Source organism: Odocoileus virginianus, chromosome 2 (genome assembly GCF_023699985.2).
Source record: "Odocoileus virginianus isolate 20LAN1187 ecotype Illinois chromosome 2, Ovbor_1.2, whole genome shotgun sequence".
NCBI lineage: Eukaryota > Metazoa > Chordata > Mammalia > Artiodactyla > Cervidae > Odocoileus > Odocoileus virginianus.
The window spans coordinates 20,490,767-20,511,725 of NC_069675.1; the positions used below are offsets into that span (position 1 = coordinate 20,490,767).

Here is a 20,959-nt window from a genome sequence, read left to right on the forward strand (position 1 = left end):
CTTTCCTTTAAACACTGACAGTTTTAATTTTGTTAATTAAATGTTATAACAAGATAGAACTTAGAGTACTTTGTGTATTGATATTATTTAAATGAGCAACATTCTGATCACCTACCTTTCTTCTTATGAGACTATGTAAGTTAGCTTATAAAACTGTTTTCCATGGTATACATTCTGAAATCATTTGTATGAAGGGCAGCAAAAAACAATCTATTGGCTTAAAATTTAAGGGATAGTTGGTGAATTGTTAGTTTACTTTAAAAACAAATACTTACATTGGAACTTTATTTTGCTTATTAGTGATGAATATTTAGGTTATATAATACAGATAGTCACAGTGATAAGACAGCTGTTCTAAAGTCAAATAACAGTTATTTGCCTACAGCCTGTGCTTTCCCCAGCCTAAGAGTATTTTGTGACTTAGACACTGCATGTAGCTGCCAACATTCTCATATGCGCATGCATGCTCTTGCTTTTTTTTTAAGTTGGGCATTAGAACTCCAGAGTTGGAAATGAGAAATGGTTAAATGTGGAAGCCACCCATATAATAATGTTCTTTCAAAAGAGAAGAAAGGTTTTACAAAAAGCATGAGAATTATATAAGTTTAAGCAAATCATTTATGATCAAAAGACAGTACAAGTGAAGGCCTCACTTCTAAGATGCTGCAAAGCAAGGCACCAATGCTGCCAGACCCAAGACGAGTTTTAGCAGGAAAGGTTACATTTGGTTTAATTTTTAAAGCCAAAGCAAAAATTATGAGTCTTAAACCAAATATACTAACTTGGGCCATGGGGCAGTGTAACTTGGATAAAGACGGTATCGCTGCCTGTGAAAGGAAACAAGAAAAAGTAGATTTTTTTCTTTCATAAATATATTCAACTCATCTGTAAAAATTTATTTATAATAGAAATGTTATTTCTGTCATTCTAGTTTTAAAGAATGATAGAACACCTTAGCAAAAGCTCATTACTACTTACTTTTGAGAAAAAGAATTAAATTGCATTAACATCATTGGGAATTTTGAAGATTTGTTTTAGGTTCACTACTTGATGTCATAATAATTAAATGAAAAAGCATTCATGAGAAAACTATAATATCCTTCTATTTTAGTGGAAGACTTCCAAAAAATGTATAAACCCAATTTGAGCAAATAATTCAGTTGGACATACAGAAATATGTCATTCAATAAGGATTATTTTGAAAACCCAAACTTGTGAAAATAAGTAGTAAATAATGAATTTATGTTATAAAAGTTGAGAAATAAAAGGGAATTTCTTACCATTATTGTCAGTAGTAGTATATATATACCTTAGAAATGTTCGTGGGGCATGTGTTCATCACAAAATAACTATAGCTTTGGATATTACAAACAAGCTGAAAGTGATATAGCTTTTTTCCTTCTATATTTTTAAACACTTAAAATATCATTAAATATTTTTGGTGCTTAGACACATTATTTATGCAGGAAACTGATAATTTTTGAATATCTAATTTCAACAATGCTCATTCTTTTAAGAAAAAAATTGAAAATCATAAAATGCAAAGCCCTGAGAGCGTTAAAGTAGAAAAACTGAGACAAAAGCTAGAGGATCTATACTGGTTCTAAATCAATACAGTCGTTTAGGTTACACTGCCTCATATCACCAACATACTGAACAGATCATTAAGAGGCTAAAGCAATAACTCTAGCATGAGACTGAGCTGATTAATTCAGGTTTCTCTCTCTCATTTTTGCACAACAAACAATCACTCAAACAATTAGGGCTGTTGCTTTTCCTAGCTTCTTTGGTCAGAACAAGCATAATTTTACGTCATAGGTTTAGTTGGCAGAACCATTCACTTGACTGCTTATATAGATACAGTGTTTTTGTTTCCCAGACAGCCCTGATTTCAAATAACATATAGTACTACCTCCTTTCGGTTACTGAGGGTAGCAATCCAGCTAATCCTAATAAGTTAGCTAATCCTAATAAGTTAGTATTAAAATTCATTTTTATACTTTTGACATTAAGTAATGCTGCTGCTGTGTCAAAGATTCTTTTCACTACAAATGAGATTCTCTTCACTAACATAACAGGGGTTTAAAGGGAGTATCTGCCCCAGTGCTTGCTACTTATGTATTTTCCACTTTTTTGGAAAGGAAATAAGTATGCTTTCTGGAGATAAGTGTCAAGAACATGGTTGTATACTTAGTAAAATATAAGAGTAAAATCAAAACATAAGCTAATGACAGCTACCAACTGCAGGCTTTTAGAAGGAATGATTACACTTACATACACATACTTGTGCACACAGTTGTAGGCTGGGCTTTGGTCTAATGTGTATACAGCAAAGGCCTAGATTTATGTGTGAACTTGGGGCACTTTTCTGATTTGTCACTTCAAACTAATTGCTTAGTCTTACTGCTTGGAAAATGCTATTAAAAAATTCTTTGAGAACTATTTGTCACTTCAAACTAATTGCTTAGTCTTACTGCTTGGAAAATGCTATTAAAAAATTCTTTGAGAACTATACATTATAAATCTCAAGAAATATATACTAGGAATTCTTGTCAGCTAGGTACTGAACAAATTTATTGACAGTGACTTAGGGCTGAAATCCAGTTAATCAAAAAGTAGCATAAATTGGTAAAGTACAAATCCCAGACAACAGATCAGTGGTTTCTCCATTGTGCCTGCACGTTAGGCCCTGCTGGAAGGTTTTTAAAAATATTGATGCCCACATGCCAATGCTGGTCTAATACAAGCATGGACTGAGCATATAGGTATTTTTTTTAAAGCTCTTCAGGGGATTATAACTTTCAGTCAGGGTTGAAACCACTGTTGGAAGATAACCTCCAATTTATAACTGAGTCATTCTGAGAAGAAAAATAAGCATTTTCCTATAGAAAAAAATTATATAAATCATGGATAATTTCTTAAATTCACAAAAGCCTGTTAAATGCAAATGTATGAGATCAGAAACTAATCACCTACAACAATTTGCTACAAAGAAAAGCTTTGCATTCCAGCTTGAAATATATCTTTTCTTGTTAAAGCCTTCCCTACTAAGGGATGGGATAAAGCTCATCTGTAGCACACAGACCAGGCCAGACCCTTTTATCACCAGGCAGCCTTCAATAGCAAGGTACCAAGAGCACTTCATCCTCCTCCCTCCATGCTAGAGCCACAGAGAGAAAGCTGGTGGCCTTTCCCCTTTTCCCGGCCACCGTCATCATCACCTGAGAGGTGGACCTGGTGAGCGCAAGGTGTGGAGCAGGGCTCTGAATGTGAGGCCACGTGTAGCAGCACCAGAGGGGCCAGTTTCCTTCCCTCTCTGTCTTCACCACAAAGTTTTCTCTGACCATTCCTGCCCGTTCTGTGGTCATCTTCGTGTGAACTTCTACTGCATTTATATCTTCACTCATTTAGCATTTTGTCAATAAACTAAAACTTATACATCTTCTCTGCAATCTTACTGAGAGATGAAAAAAATCATAGTACAAACAGAATCAAAGCATTTAACCTTTGTTAAGCATTTAACTATGAGTTTCTTTTATTATGATTATTTTTTTAAATCTCTCAGTAAGGTTGCAAGCCATACCAGAGAAGATGTGTCCAAGCTTACTTAGCAAGAAATGAGATATTGACAGATGTTGGCTGAAGAAATTAATCTTTGTTTTTAAAGTAAATTATTTTGGAGAAAAAAAACTAAAAAAAAAAAAAAAAAAAAAAAAGTAAAACAACTATTATAACCGATCAAAAAATTCTAGTCAAATTCTACCTCTTGAAAAACCTAAGCAATGTCTTTGCTTTGCAATGCCTTTGCTTCGCAGTGCCTTTCTGCCTCTTCGTACTGAGTATGACCAGATGACTTAAAAATGTAGGTGCAGCAGCTCTTTCCTGCCAGGCCCTGAGGACAGCAAGGAAGTAGGCATTCGCTCCAGTGGCAACACAATGAGTACCAGTTGGATGTGCTGGTGACCACTGGGCCCTCCCCCCATTAATACTAGCAGATCTGTTAAGCAGAGTGGGGTCAAAAGCAGATGAGGACCTTTACTATCCATAGATGAACTTTAAGGAGGGGATTAACTGATCTTACAGATAGTTTTGTATTATACTGGCTTTCTTAACTTCAAAACCTGTTATTTTCAATTTTTACTAAGAACAAAAGGAATAGTAACAGGGGTTTCCTTTTTTCACAAAGGAAGAGAAACTGAAAAAATCCTCAGGGATAAGATTACAAAGCCTAATTCTTGCTACAGTGGTTTCTTCATTTGTCCAGCTATTTTAAGTTAATATTACTCCACTGCCACATATGAGAAAACAATGATCCAGAACACTGGATTCCAAAATGACTCTTTTTTCCCTGTTTGACTAATCATTTAAAGATTCAGCACTAGTAGGGAATGAAATATGTTTATCTCCTGTTTCTCCACATCTTTCATTTTTAGCTACTTCAATAAGAAAAACAGAATTTTCAGTTGATGGCTTTCAGGCAATTTCAATAATTCACGCATGTGGGAATCTTTATAACACAGATCATAGCCATCTGCTTGAGGAATAAAACCTCTTCAAACAGTTAAATGGGTCATAATAAATAATAATTTTAAGTCAGGTATACTGTAAAATGTGCTGGTTTTATATTATCACTTAATTTAGGAAGTTGGTGAGTTGGGGAAATGGTAATATTTTACCTGGTTTTACTTGAACTTATAAAAAATATCTGATAGCCTACTAGTAACACAACATGATTTTGTAATCTTCAGTAGCCAAATAAACCCAAGATGTAGTAATTCTTAAAACAAACACCGTTTATGTGGTAGAAAAGATAAGACAAACTAATGGGTAACTACAAATATATATTCAACACAGGAATAAATAGGTAGTATTCTGGACCAAATCTCAAAATAATAGAACTCCAGAGAGTAATTTTTTTTAAACAGATTTTTCTGAATTGGAAAAAATCTTAAAAATCTAGTTTAATCCACAGAAGGCACCCAGAAACTGTTTTATCTAAAATCAGAAGGCTCACTAGCAGATTGAAATGACAAACTAGGAGTCAGGAATCCTATGTTAGTGCTTAACTAGCTCCCCAACAATGTCAGGCTGCCTCTCAGTACTGGATTCTATTACGTTTAATATTAGGGGAGAACTTGAACTATACAATGAGCTAAGACAGCCAGTGGAAAGAGCATGTGGAAGTGGTTGTGAAAGGGTTAAAAGAAACTGCATTCAAATTCTGATTTAGTAATGAATAAATGAAAAAAAGTTCTGAGATCTTAGTAGAGCTTTAAAGCTCAATATGAAATTGATTAAAAAAAATTAATGGTAACAGTGAAGGTAGCCTCTCAAAGGGCTAGGCTGGGCTGTACAGTTTGGTACCCACTGGCCACATGTGGTTATTAAGTGCTTGCATGTGGCTAGTCCAAATTGAGATCTGCGGTAAGTATAAAATATATATTGCATTTTGAAGCTTTAGGACAAAAACTGAGATTGTAAAATATCTCAGTAAATTGTAACACTGATTTCATGTTTAAATGACAACATTTTGTATATACTGGGTTAAATAAAATATATTATCGAAACTAATTTCACTTAATTTTTGCATTTTAAAAATGTAGAAAGAACATTTAAAAGTCACATATGGGGCTCATATCATAAATATTTCTATTGGATAGCACTGATTTATAAACAGAAAAGGATGAGCAACAGTGTGCAATCTGTGAGAGCTGATTGGCTGGGCTTGAAAGCACAGGAGTTTATTAGTAGGCACTATACAGGATGCTGTTGACTGAACACGGGTTAAGTAGAAGTGTGAATTTGATACATTGTAAAATTAGAAACTACAAGATTTGGTGAGAAAGAAATCATGTACTGAGCAGTTTCAAATATAATTTTGGAGGAAACATTTAAGGCATCAGATTGATTAGTCCATGCAGTTTTAGCAGTTATCTTCGTTTCCTCTGGAAGTCAGAGAGGCATTTTAAATTCGCCAATTGAAAACAAATGCACAAATGAAATTTCAATTACAAATTTAATCACCAGGCCTACCAGCAAAGTGTACTACATTAAAGAGGGCTGTTCTAATTTATTTTATACTTTTATAATAATATATTTTGAAATGGTATGTGGTTTATATCTACAAATTTACCAAAAAATATATATATAAGTATATATATACACACACAGATTCTTTTTTACCTCTAGTACATATAACACTAACAGTTACTTAAAGCACTTAAAACTTGAACACCTACTTGAGTGAAAAGGGCTTGAATGATCAGAATCAAATACGCTGCAAACATCTGTGGTACTAGAAGCACCAGAAGCAGGAGGAGGTGTTAACGGTGTTCTTGGAGAATTTGGTGCAGATGCTGTACTTTCTGTTTCACTTTCAGGGATCCTACTATAACTAATTTTCCTTGGCTCTTGCTGCAGAGGTGTGGGATGTCTCATAGTACCTGGTCTTGGGTTTGATGGACGAACACCAGGAGATTTTAGGGGATAGTTGTACTTTTTTGGCTGTAGACATATCAAAAGAAACACAATACTTACAACGCCGTTAATGGAAAAGAAGGTTTTTCTATAAATGCCTGGTAGAATTCGATTAATATCCAGGAAAACCATAAACCACTAATACTGATTCAAATCAAAGTATCCAAGTTAAGTGTTAACACCCCATTTCCATAAAGCCTTGGCTATCTAAATTAGTAGGGAATGAATTTCTTTAAATAACTGAATTTTAATCCTATAAATACCAGAGTATTTGTTATTTCAATATTTCTGATGGAAATCTTTCTAAGATACAGTGAACATTTTTCTGGCTTTTAAAATGGACTGTGTGAAACTAATTTAATCTTGGGAGGAAAGCCAGGACCATTGTTTTGAACTATGATACCTTACTATGCTGTAATACAGTGATGCCATCAGGATTATTTACAAATGCATTTTGTAAATGCTATTTACAAATGCATTAAATTGCTTGAGTTCTCACCTGTTTATGCTAGTTTTATGGCTTTTTTTTCTTACAGAGTGATTGTTTCTCAATGACTGTCAGTATGTTTCACTGGAGCAGACTATATGTAGCTATTTTCAATTTTCTGTTTTTAATCTGTCTTTTGAAATTGTTTTAGGCCTTGAGAAATTTTCTTATAGAGTAACTTCATTAAGCTTTAGTTCACAGACATTATGAGATTTGAAGCCATTTATGTTTACTTCTTGGTTCCTAACTTTCTTATGAATAAGAGAGATTATATTCAGAACAGTGAAATGATGATATTGTACATAAATTTGGTCAGGCACTTACAAGTAATAGGAAAGAATGGAAACTTTATTTCCCCCTCCAAAAAGTATCATGCCAAACCTGTTATTTTTACAGCTAATGATTCATAGTTAAAATTCTCATGTCATTACTTTCAAAAAAGTTGTAAGTACATATATTTACTATAAGTGAATAAATCAAATTCCCTGCCCTTAAAATAAATAATGAATAACATTTTTCTTTGTCAAACAAAACAAAAATTTGTACATTTGCCCAACTTCTTCATCTACTGTATTAGGATTTTATTCACGTTAATGTTAGTGCTCATTTACTTGGAACTAAGTGGACTAATCCTGAGTATATTTATTAAGGATTTATCCACTATTTTTATCCATTACACGTGCACTTCATCCCTGAATGCCTTTATAGAAAACTATAAACCACCAGATAGATGTAGATAACAACTGCAAAAAATATTTAAATGTAAAGGAAATAATATGAATGCTTACAAATCTTGGAAGAGGCTTAGGGTTTCGTGGTTCTATTTCTAGGGATTTGTTGAAAAGATAATCCGTAAATTCTTTTTCCATGCTACTTCCCATTGGATTCAAGTTTTCAAAAAACCTCTAAAATAAATGCAAAGAAATAAAATATTATTAATGTTAAATAATTTAAATTCAGTTTAAAAGTCATGAAAATAACTTAAAACATTTTAACACAAGAAAATTGGAAATATTTAAAGTTTTATTTTCCTTTTTCTCTTCTATGAAATAAACCCGACTCTTATCAGGTAGCTATAAACTTAATCAGAAATATGTATCTTTAAAGAATTCAACTTACTTTGATATCTGACTCTACTCGTAAACAATAAGGCTGATTTTGGTACTGCTGGATCTCGCCTGTTATTTCTGCTACTTTCCTCCTTTTGCTAAAGTTTATAAGCTCTTTTCCATGCCGTTTTAGGACCTCAGGGTTGCCTTCTTCTGTTTTCAAGATATTAGTTAGATAAATTCCTGGAAGATATAATGAAATTATTTCAAGGATAAAAATGGAAACAGCTAGTTTTTTTCTTTTTCAGTAATTATATTACACTGTACCATTTCAATCATCATAACCAAAGAATTAAAGCACAAATTTCCACTCTATGAAAAACAACAGGCTAAGTAAATATCAGAGAAAGGGAGACCAAGTTTAAGAAAATTAATAGATTTACAGGAAGAATAATTAATTTTCCATCTCCCAATCGTAATGTTATTTGACATATGTCATGATTTTGTTAATGGAACTTTAAGAATAACCCATCACTTGACGCATATTTTTGGCAAAAGAGGAAAATGTTAACTTCAGAGTATCATATTTTCTGCATAATTAGCTCTTGGAGCCCTCAAGAGGTTATTAGGATTTGTAATTCAGAGGTGGTACTGTTTGGATAGGCTTACTCATGAAAATGTGAAAGGATATAGAATCCTATCAAGGATAGGACTGCATATAATTTATGTATATTCTGGTCTTCAGTACTTCTAGAATTATGGCAACCAAGTAAGGAGTTCCTGTTTCTGCATCACTGCAGGCTGTGCAATGCATAAGGAGGAGAATGAACAGAAAAGCAGGCTTTTTAGTTCCTTTCTGTTCTAGCATAAAGGTTTTGGAGCCAGCTCTGCTGCTTTCTATTTTCGTGATCTTGTACAAGTTGCTTAACCTCTGTGTGCCTTGGTTTACTCAACTGGGAAATGAGGATAGCAGGGTTGCTGTGAGAAACATCATGAGTAAATTTATGTACAGACTTAGAATAGGGCCTGACAAAAGTAGATGCTTAATTATCTATGGTTGTGACTGTTGATGCTGTTGTTGCTATTCTTACCCTATCCTCTTATGTCTGCCTTTCCTCTCGAGTACTGACTATGATGCGTGGGGGGAAAAGTGTGTGAGTATGAGTTCCTGCTCTCAGTACACATGTACTGAGCCTCTGCTCTATGCCAAGCACTGCTTTAGGTGCTGCAGATACAAAGATGAACCAGACACACAGTTCCTCCCTCAGGAGCTCAGAGCTCTGAATGTGGGCTACTGCAGTCCGATTTGCTAAGTGCTGTATTAATTAGTACTAAAGCATAAGATGCTATGAGAGCACAAACAAGGTGTGCCTAACTCTGCCCTGAGCTGCTGGGAGAGAAAAAGTCACCACGGAATAAAATATGTTTAAAGTGAGTCTCAAAAAATGAACAGAAGCTTAATAAGTAGAGTAAGATAGCGGGGTGTTCTAAGCAAGGCAGCCATATGTTTGAAGACATTGGTCTGTAGTGAAGCTGGAAGGCATACTCAGAATTGGCTAGACTTTAGGGATTTGGTGTGTGGGGTGGAGGAAGAGCGGCAGGAAATGAGGACAGGTATAGGCAAGAGGTTAGTAGTTCTAATCCCTTCTCCGCAGCTATACGTTAGGTATTAGGTACCGGATGAGAAGAATGAACAAAGTAACAGGCATTTTCATTCTAATCAGAGATTAGTGGTTCTAAATGAGTTTGTGGTAGAGGAACTTCATGGCCTGTGGGATTCTAGTTCCCCAACCAGGGGTAGAACTTAGGTCCTTCACTGTGAGGGAAGCAGAGTCCTAACCACTGGACCACCAGCGAATTCCTGAAGCAAAACTTTTAAATACTAGAATTTTTGGTTATCTTCTTTGAAAGATTAAATGACTCAAAACCAAAGTGAACAAGTTTGCAATAATGAAATATGATAGATACCAGTGCTTGTCTGGTTCTAGAAAGTATTCAGTTATTAAGTGTATTGGTTACTTGGTTATTTCTCAGCATGACCATATGTTCTAATAAGTCCAGGCTCTTTTATTTTTCATATCTCCTATCACTGACTCCTTTACTTGTAGTCAGTTATATTCTCCTCTACACTAAGTCACTCCTGTATTCTTGTCTGGAGAATCCATGGACAGAGGAGCTTGGCAGGCTACAGTCCATGGGGTCACAAAGAGTTGGACACGACTGAAGTGAGTTAGCATGCACTACACTTAGTTGCAGTGATCCACTTAGCTCAGTGTTCAGTCTGATAAACATCCATGACAGTACACATGATTGATGACAGCCAAAATTAACTTTCCATATTCCATACTGGTCACAAATTGATGGCCCAATTGTGAAGAGTTTGTGGGTCAGGAAGAGCGCCCTCCCCCCTGTTTTTTAATTAAAGAGCTTAGATTTTATCCACTAATTAATTAGGAGATTATAGCATCTTCACATTCTAGAACGATTTCTCTGGAGTTAAGAAGGAGTTAAGACTAGAAGCAGGAAGCTCAGTAGTCCTCGGTGAGATGATGAGGATCCACAGGGATAGACTGGAGCGCATAAATATTTAAGAGGTAGAGTCCATAAGAACTGGTTAACTGGTTTGGGCAGAGTTTGGCACAGTGAGAATGAAGACTCTCAACTTTGTGCCTGAGGGTCTAACTGGGTAATGGTATAATGACTGACCTGGGGAACATGTGGATAAGAAGTTATGGGATATTGTAGGTGTTAAAAGTATACTTGAATTAAGTTGTGAAAATGCTTACAAGTAGCATTTTGAGAGAGTTCAGAATAAAATTTGGAAATTATTTTATGACGAATAAATTGCTAGTTAAAAGGAGAACAAATGATTAAAGACATGGTGTTCAAATTTTGTTGATCATAAACTATCAGTAAAAAATGTTTAAGCATGCATGTTTTTTTATATATGTGTATACATATATATGATAGAAAATGTACTGCACATATATATATATGACTTGAATATTATAAACTCTTAAGGCCTATTTTTTTTTTTAAAGATCATTTTACATACCTGCTCTGAAGTCAGCTGTTGTAGGGTGAGGAAAAGCAGAGCATTATGACAAATAATGAAGAGGGGTGAGGTTTCTGGGAAAAAGTGGCTGCTCAGGGTTCCCACAGCACTTTGCTGATGCTCTGACTTACGTGTTTCTACAATACAGTGGTATATTTACTACACAGCACTGTAACTTATTTTCCTGCTCTTTCAAGGGAGCTTATTGAGGATAAGACTATGTTTTACTTGTCCCTCTCTTCTCAACACCTAGTCCTGGTTCTGGTACATATAGGCATTCAACTGATGTTTCTGAATGAATAAAAGCAGCACATTATTTCAGAACAGAAATGAAAGCACTTGCAAACTAGAGCAGGATACAAGAGACATACAGTCAATTCTAAAATGGCAGGAAAGCAAGAGTGGAGATGAAGCAAACTGACCAGAAAGCGGGAGGACATGCAATTAAAGCTCTGTGAGAGGCGAGAGCAGAGCCGAGGCTGTCGGCTTGGAGTTTCGCTTAGAGAGGTGAGACTTGGTTGAGGTGGGAATCTACTGCACATCCTATTACCTGAGAGGAAATGTTAGTCTGCCCATATACATGGCATTCTATCTGTGAGTAGAACCTTTTAGTGTCTGGAGAAAAATTGGGATATAGCCCCGTAGCCTGGCATAACCTTGGAAAGAGAAACTGCCTGATTTTTATCATTCTGTAAATAGTGCAATGCCAGCCCAAAAAAACTGAGTAACAATTCTGATAAGACGATAAAGAAAGTGTTGGGTAGATACTACCCTTGACCCTCTTAATAGAGGGGAAATATCTAGTAACAGGGACCACAGGATATCACGAGTAGCATGACTGTTAAGTTCAGCAAGTGTACTGAAAGACTATGTATATTTCATCTTTTTTCTAAGCACCTGACATAGTTCCTGATACTTAGGTACTCAAGAAACATTTGTAGATAGGTTGAATGAAATGAACATCAGACCTAAGGTCCTTCTTAGGTTCCTTTGTATGAACTGGCATCAGTTACCACACTTAAAAGTAAATGCACAGACTTCATTGTTTTATCAGAAAGAGAAAATAAATGAACTCAACAATTTTATCAAGAATTTATGGGGAAAAAAATCCTCAGAAGACAGAATAAATTAATAATGATAAAAGGTCATAAATGACATAAAACTATAAAATCAGGGAGAATAATTATGTTTCAGCTTTGTTTTGAAGAAAAACTCAGTATGTAAAACAAACAGTAAAAATAGAAATGGAAAAATATATTGCAGATAGGAGCAAATTCAAAAGTGTCATTTTAATAGAATGCTAGTACTTTAAAATACTTAAATGAGACAACTGTGTAGCAAAAAAAAAAAAACTGAAACAGAAAGAAAATTAAGGAAGAAATGAAAATGTTATTATAGAATTACATGATACAAAAGATTCTAGGCCCGGATGGCTTTTCTGTTGGAATATTTCAAAGTTTAAAGGCTAGATCATTTCATGACATCCTGGAATAAAATAATATGGAAAGCTACTAAACCTTTGTTACAAAGTAAATATAACCATAATAACAAAAGCTGATAAATATAGGACAAGAAGAGAAACTACAGAGCAATCTCATTTACAAAGATGGCTGCAAAAATCCTAAATAAAATGATAATGCATAGATTCATTTGTATATTTAACAGATTAATCCACCATGAACAAATAAGGCTTAATGTAAGTAAACAGAAAGTTTCAGTATTAGCAAACTTGTAATTTTAATTTGTTAAACAAGAAAAATCATTTGCTCTCACATAGCAAATTACTTAGAACAGTAAATGTATATTGCCAATAAAAAAGCAGTAGAAAACTATAAAGAGAAATTTTCTAAACACAGTAAACAGTATTGAATCATGCAAACAGCAAAATTATAATGTATTCCTGCTGAAATGGAGATTAAAACAGAATTTCTTATTTTTATTATCATTTAACCTTTGTTTAGGAAGTTATGACTAATGCTATAAGGCTTAACACAGAAATAAATTCAAAGGAAGAGCCTCTATTATTATTCTAGATGATTAAATATTTAGAAAATCCCCTGAAATGAGTAATTCCTGGAATTAAGGGAAATTGACTATTAAAAAATAAATACTATTCACAATTAAAAATACCTAAGGAAAAAACTAAATATCATATATGTACATCCTTTCCAAATTAATTGATAGATCATTCCAACTGTATTTTGGGGAATCACCCCCTCATTCCCAGGTTCATTTGAAAAAATGAAGAGACAAAATTGGCAAAAAAAATACTGAAGAACAAAGACAAGCCAGCTTTACCATATATGACAATATTTTAAATATAAAGCAGAATTCTGGGGGTTTTTTGGCCCTGCTGCATTGGCTTCTGATCTCAGTTCTTCCACCAGGGATGGAACCCTGGGGCCCTGGCGGTGCAGCTCCACGTCCTGACCTCTGGATTGCCAAGGAATCCCCTAAAGCAGGATTCCTTATCCTTGGTACTACTGACCTTTCAAACTGGATATTCTTTGTTGTGGAGGGCTGTCCTGTGCACTGAAGAATGTTAACAATATTCCTATCCTCTACTGACTATACTGAACAATAAAATGTCTCTAGATAATGCTAAATGTTTCTTGGAGGGCAAAAACCGCCCTGGCTGAGAATCATTGATTATAAAGTGCCAGTCATTAAGACTAGGGCACAAGGATAAGAAGTTAATGGGATGGACCTAGAGATTATCATACTAAGTGAAGTAAGTCAGACAGAGAATGACAAGTATCATATGATATCATTCATATGCGGAACCTAATTTTAAAAAAGATACAAATGAACTTATTGACAAAACAGAAACAGACATATAGATATTGAAAACAAACTTAGAAATGCTGGAGGGAGGGATAAATCAGGAGCTTGGGATGAACATGTACACATTACTATATATGATAGATAAGCAACAAGGACCTACTGTATAGCACAGGGAACGCTACTTAATATTCTGTGATAACCTATATGACAAAAGGATCTAAAAAAAAATGAATATATGTGCATGGATATAACAGATTCACTTTGTTGTATACCTGAAACTAACATGACACTGTAAATCAACTCTACTTCAATAAAATTAAAATAATATAAAAAGAAGTTAATGGGAAATATATTTTTTTAAAGAAGGGGGTACAATGTGTAAACGGGAATAAAGAAAACTTATTCAATAAACCAGGGTCAACAGATAAAGAATTGGTGGAGAAATAAATTTGAGTATTTCATGATATCTAAAAAAGATTTCAACTTGATTAAACAGTTAAATATAATTTTATAGGTCAAGTCATAAAGCTAGGAGAAAATATGACTGAATATTAAATTTCTAAATTCGAAGAACTTCCTAGGGTTAGAAACAATAGATATCATAATGGGGAAAATGAACAGATTATAGAATTTTTAAAAAACTGTATTTCAAAGAATAAAAACTAAAAGGCAGATTGGTAAAAATATCTAGCTCAAGATATATCCAGCTAGATATAAATTATCTAGCTAAATTGGCTTTACAGCTCAAGAAAATATTCTCAAATGCATAAAATAAGCATAAATATGAAGATATTTGTTATAACATTATTTAGGAAAGCAAAAAAGATAGACACAACACACACGTCAGGTCATAGGGTAATGGTTAAATAAACTGTCATAACAACTTTAAAGGACGTCATGTAGCCATGAGAAATGGTAATTATGAAGACTAATAAAACACCATACATTTGGGACATGCTAAGTGAAAAAAGTAAACAATGTGTACATGTCACACAGTTACAACTATATACAATATGTATAGGACAAAGGTTAAAAGTAAATATAAAAATGGTTATTAGAAAGCCTGAACAAAGATGTTAACTGAAAAAATATCAGGGCATAACAATGTTACATGCAATATAACTTAAAACTATATAGAAAATATACAAATAGAGATGAAGGAAAGGCTAGAAGAAAATATACCACATACTAAAAAGATTAAACAGCACCTATGTAATTGAGGTCATAATTTTTGTAAGTATTTAGAGGAAGAATCACCAGAGCATACATACCAGCAGAGCAAAGAAACCAGTGTGAAAGATACTGAAGATATAAAATGCAGGAAATAAATGATGGAATAAGACAGAGAAACCTATCAGAAGGGAGAAGATTCAGATGGTCGGTAGGTTTCAGTCTTTACAGAAAGAAAAGGCACTACTTCCCTCTTGTGCAGAAGAGAGGGAAAAAGAGTAGGTAAAATTTTGATGTGTAGAACGTGTGGGCCCTAAGGCACATGATTTTTAGCCATGTGAAAAAAACTGTATATAAGAAGCATGGTTATAAATATGGGTAAATATGGCCATGCCTCTTCTGCAGAGTATCTGGTTTACTGTAAGTCAATAAAAAAGACTTCTATGAATATTAAAACAGAAGTAAGCATTATATAATACTGAATGGCTGCCCATTATGGAAATAAAAAGTAGAATGTACATATTGGGCTTGATCTTAAAGTCTTCACAGAGAAAAATTCTAAGGGAATTCAGGTGCTAAATATTTGTTAAGTATTTTCAACTGGTATATTAGACATGTATATACTCAGTCACTTAATGAAAAATTGTCTTAGATACATGATAAAAATTTAAGAAGAAATGCTCACCAAAGAAAGGCACACATGGTGGATTAATAGACCTGAGTTTTGCCAAATATTTCTTATAGTGATCTTCACTTAGTTCATGAGCTTCTTCTAAAATTTTCTTTTGGCGACTTGGTATTTGCTACAAGAAAAAAAATATTTAGGGAATGTAAGTTTAGAAAAGGAATCACAGATTTTGCCCCCAAATGCCAGGCTTACAGCAAAGAAGCCCACACACAACAGTATCAGTTTGACTCTAAGAATGGTAACACTGCTTCAAAGAGACTATCTTCATAGACCCTAGTACAATCTTAAAGAAAAAGCATGTGTATGTGAGAGAAATCTAGTTTATCTTGCCATTCCTCAATTATCTGAGCATTTTTATTATACATTATATTACAAATCAGATGCTGAAATCTTTTTCTTCTAACTTAGGCTAGGACCTGTGAATGTATTTTAATGAGGTTGCCTAATTAAAAAAAGAGCACACCAATTCAATAAAAAATTTAGAAAATTACATCATTTTGGCTGTTACTGAAAAGATAGATGTGTCTCTCAAAAATTAAAGATCATAATTGTTAAAATCCTGATCCTTAGAATGGGGAGTGGAAGTTTATTTAAAAAAACACCTATGCAAACCTACCTCGAACGTGTGGTCTAGTCTGTAAACAGGGGAGGAGTTCATAGCACTGACAACCTCAAGAACACCGTTGAAGTTGTTGAGCTCTTGGAACACTTGTAGAATCTCAATTATTCGACTCACCACGGCTACTCTTTCTTCTAAGTTTTCAGTTTCTACAATACATCTGGGAATCAAAGACAAAAAGTGAATTAAAATATTTGTAGTTTTCCCAACAAAGGTGTGATTTAAAGAATTTACCAAATAAAATGGAGTGACAGCAGCTATAGTGTAACAATAGAGAGTCTGTATTCAGGGTGGCAGGTAAATAGGTGAACAGAAGAGAAGGAAATGCTTTCAGTCAGGCATGCTGCCCTTCTCGTTTTCCAAACCGAATCAGTCAGTCGTTTTTCCTACTATATTTCGTGGGTTCTCCAGCACTGGAGTTCTCCCAAGTGGCTCAGCAGGTAAAGAATCTGCCTCCCAATGCAGGAGATGTGGGAGACCCGGGTTCGATCCCTGAATGGGGAAGATCCCCTGGAGTAGGAAATGGCAACTCACTACAGTATTCTTGCTAGGAAAATTCCATGGACAGAGGAGCCTGGTGGGCTACAGTCCATGGGGTTGCAAAGAGTCAGACAGGAGTGGGTATGAGCAAAATCAATCTATCATTTTGTTGAATGGATGCTGGTCTTCAGGATGTGGGTGTGTTCTAGGGAAATTTATTCTCAAATTTGTAATTCTCTGACTCTTATTCTTCATCTAATTGTAAGATTTTAGTGATTAATGCTCAATTTCTTTGATATGTAGGAATAATTGGCTACATTTCTAAGAACAGCTCTTGAGATAAGCACTATAATGTTAAAAAGTGACTTTTACAATTAAGCACAAAATTTTAAAAATCAGAAAGAATAAAGAAATCAGTTTTGAAAACAAAAGCTCTTTATATTTAAATACGAAGAATCCTTGGAAAGTATATATATCCAAGTAAAAAGAAGCTATGCTCAAAAAAAGAATTCCTCAGTGAGCATTTATTCTCTATTTCTAATATTTGAGAGAATTTTTCATCTACTACTCACTTATCAGTAAAGAAAGTATTTTAAACTTGGTTTTCAATGGCTGTTCTGTCCTGTCTGACTTTTTGCAACCCCGTAGACTACAGCCCGCTGGGCTCCTCTGTCCATGGAGTTCTCCAGGCAAGAATACTGGAGTGAGTAGCCATTCCCTTCTCCAGAGGTTTTCAATAATGTAATATTAAACAAATCAATCTAAGAAAAAATAAAATATACATATGGAAAAAATAAATATAAACCAATATTAAATATTAACAAAAATGTAAAGTTGCAGGTTATACTACTCTCTGATGAGGCTGATCTAACACTATAAAAAAAAACACTGCAAAATTATCAAAATAAACTTGTCTTATTATCAAATTAAACATGTTTATGCATTAAAACATTAGCTAGATGTCTATAAATATATCATCTATTGGCTAACTAGTTATCTGGACATTTTAAAAGGTATGATACAAGTATATTTACATCTTTTAAAAAACTATTTTAGTTGATATTAACTAGGTATACAAAATGAGATCACCTATGGAGATTTTGTAAAAACCAGGTAAGTCTGGGGTGATTTATTGAGAAATGATTTCAATTCTAATGCACATCTATGGCCAAACCACTGTGGCAAGTGAACAAGAACGTCCTCCATTGAAAAGGCAGAAACTGGAACTCTTATACAATGATAACGGTGAGAATGCAAAATGATGTAGTTGCTATAGAAAACAGTACGGAGGTTCCTCAACAACAACAAAAATTCAAAAATAGAACTTTCCTATGATCAGCAATCCTGCTTCTAGGTATTTATCCAAAAATATTGCAATCAATATCTCAAAGAGATATTAGCACTCCCATGTTCATTCCAACACTGTCCACAATAGCCAAATACAGAAACAACCTGAATGTCCATCTACAGATGAAAGGATAAAGAAAACAAGAAATACACATACAATAGAATATTATTCAGTCTTAGAAAAAAAGGAAATCCCAAAATGAACGCTGAGGACATTATGCTATGTGAAATAAGCGAGTGGCAGAAGGACAACTACTGCATGCTTCTATGTACATGAGGTATCTAAAACAGTAAAAAGAAAACAAAAAACTTATAGAAGCAAAGAATAAGATGATGGTTCCCAGGGGCAGGTAGGCAGGAAAATGGGGAGTGTATAAATTTTCATGCTGATTAGCACTTATTTATACAAGATAAATAAGTTCTAGAGATCTGCTGTATAACATTATGCCTATAGATAACAATACTGTATTTATACATTGAAAAAATCTTACCACAATTAAAAAAACAACAAGAGAAAGGAAAAAGAAAAGGAAATGGCTGCCTTCTCAGTAATCTATTGAAAATAGGACAGAGATGGAAATTGTCTGTAGGTCTTATGAGTTCTGTTTCCTCTTTACAGACATAACTTTTAACTATTATGATGGAAAAGAGCCTTTGCAATTGAAGTATAGTTACTTGATTGATAAAGAAGAAATCAGGAAGCAACACTGAGAGGGCAAACTCCAAAGTTTTATTTTTTAGAGGCTAAGAAGTAATAATATAAATAAAAGGAAGTCCTAACTTTCAAAGGATTTATTTCTCTTTAGGAATTGCTTTCTGGTCTTTATCCACACTATAGCTCCAGTCATTCCCTTATGTTACTGGTCTCTTGTTCTGATAATGCCAATATGATCTGTGCAAACTTCACATCACCCTTATAAAACATGGGTCAAGATCATAAAAAACATGTCCAATACATAAAACTCTTATTTCCAGTTCCAATTAAAAAACTGTATTGAAATCTGGACTCCTGACATGAAAAGAAGTTATGCTTCCTTACTCCTCAGGGACCCTGGTTAAAAGTATATAAGTTCTAGCAGTCTCTAGAAATGGCCCTAAGAGTAAACAGCAAGTAAAGAAACATCTATTCAGGAAATATACAATTCAGTAAGAGAGGCAAGAGTCTGCTTCCTCAGAGAATCTTGAAGAGGTGGGGGGTGGAGGCACACAGCCTAGACAGCCAAAAACACAGAGCTCCCTATCTCCTTTGACATCTAAAATGTCAAGATTCACTGGGGAAGAAAAAACAGGGAATGGTAACCTGCCTGTAAGACAGACCTGATATGTCAGATTTAACAACAACGAGATTTCAAAATAGATATTCTGAATTTATTCATAGAACTAAAGGGAAGTATGATTTAAAAAGTAAAGGGGGGAGCTGATGACAGTGTGCATCATCAATAGGAGTGTCCTAAAAAACACAGGAATTGTAGAAGAAACCAAACAGAAACTTTGGATTTGAAAAATATGATAATTAAATATGAAAATTAAAATAAAAATGTTACTAGAGGGACTCAATAGTCAGTTTGAACTGGCAGAAGAAATAAATAGTTAAACTTATAGGGGTATTGTTTTTCACAAATGAAGACAAAGTAAAGATTTTCCCTTATAAACAAAAACTAAGAGAATTGTTGCTAACAGACCCACCATATAAGAAGTGCTAACTTAAGTTCTTCAAGCCAAAGGCAAGTAACCCCAGATAACAGTGTGAATCCACACAAAGAACACTGGTAAAGGTAATTATTTAATTATAAGAAACAATATAAATGCCTGTTTTTTCCTCATTGTTTTTTTAAACTGATTTTAAAAAACAACTGGATAAAATAATATGCATGTAATGTATTGTTGGGTTTATAACACATAGAAATGTTAATGTATGTGAAATACATTGCCAATAAGACAGCAAAGCTGTGAAGGGCCAAGAAAATAATACCAAGTGGTAGTCAAACAACAATTATAACAATGCACTGTTAGATCCACAGTTACAGTTATCTATAATTATGATCGTTAATTATATGTAATGCATATTACAATACCACAAAAGGGGAGGAGTGAATAGAGCTATAGAGGAGTAACATTTTTATATATCAGGTATAATCTGAAACTAATTCTGTTACAATGCATGTGGCAAACCTAAAAGGCAATCATTAAAAAAAAAAAAAACACTTAAAATGCTGTTTTAGAAAAACATTCACTAATTGTCAAAGAAAGGCAGAACAGAAGAACAACAACAACAGACACAGGAGACATGGAAATAGAACTGCAGTGAAATTTATCACATAACTGTCATGAAATTAAGAAGACCAATAACACTTACTTCTCAAACCACAGAGTGAGATTAGTGGTATGCCGGATCATTTTCAGAAGATTAGGAGAATTAATTTCTTTGTCTTCTTTTGTCCACACACTTCCAACTAATTCTGATGGCTGTACAGCTCTAAAATCATCAAGACATAATTCTACATCATATTTTCCCCTCTAGTATATTGTTTTATCAAGTAAATGAGATAAAAGGTTTATGAAAACAAGGTAAAACAAAAGCATTATAGTTTTGCATTCTTTCTATTGATTTAAAAAAATTTTGTATGCATGTACCTGTGTACTCTTTTTATTGCTTTAGAGCAGTATTTTGCTTTGGGCATGGGTGGGATTTCTTCACAGTGTCTTTCCCAGCACTTATAAATATTATCTAACAAATGAGGGAAAGAAAGTAGTTTGGGATAATTCTTTTAAATAATGATATAATAATTGAGGGTATAGAAAT

At 34.0% G+C, this 20,959-nt stretch overlaps 2 protein-coding genes across 2 annotated transcripts in view; one reads left to right on the forward strand and one right to left on the reverse strand.

Annotated features, from left to right (window-relative positions):
• ARHGEF33 (Rho guanine nucleotide exchange factor 33) overlaps window positions 1-20,959 on the forward strand; it is a 115,631-nt gene that overhangs the window by 88,699 nt on the left and 5,973 nt on the right. The gene's annotated exons all lie outside the window — the stretch shown is intronic.
• SOS1 (SOS Ras/Rac guanine nucleotide exchange factor 1) overlaps window positions 1-20,959 on the reverse strand; it is a 127,609-nt gene that overhangs the window by 6,879 nt on the left and 99,771 nt on the right. The window contains 7 exon segments of the mRNA XM_070477008.1: window positions 783-827; window positions 6,240-6,504; window positions 7,753-7,869; window positions 8,084-8,256; window positions 15,708-15,825; window positions 16,327-16,489; window positions 20,513-20,632. Coding sequence (XP_070333109.1) covers window positions 783-827; window positions 6,240-6,504; window positions 7,753-7,869; window positions 8,084-8,256; window positions 15,708-15,825; window positions 16,327-16,489; window positions 20,513-20,632 — 1,001 coding nt within the window.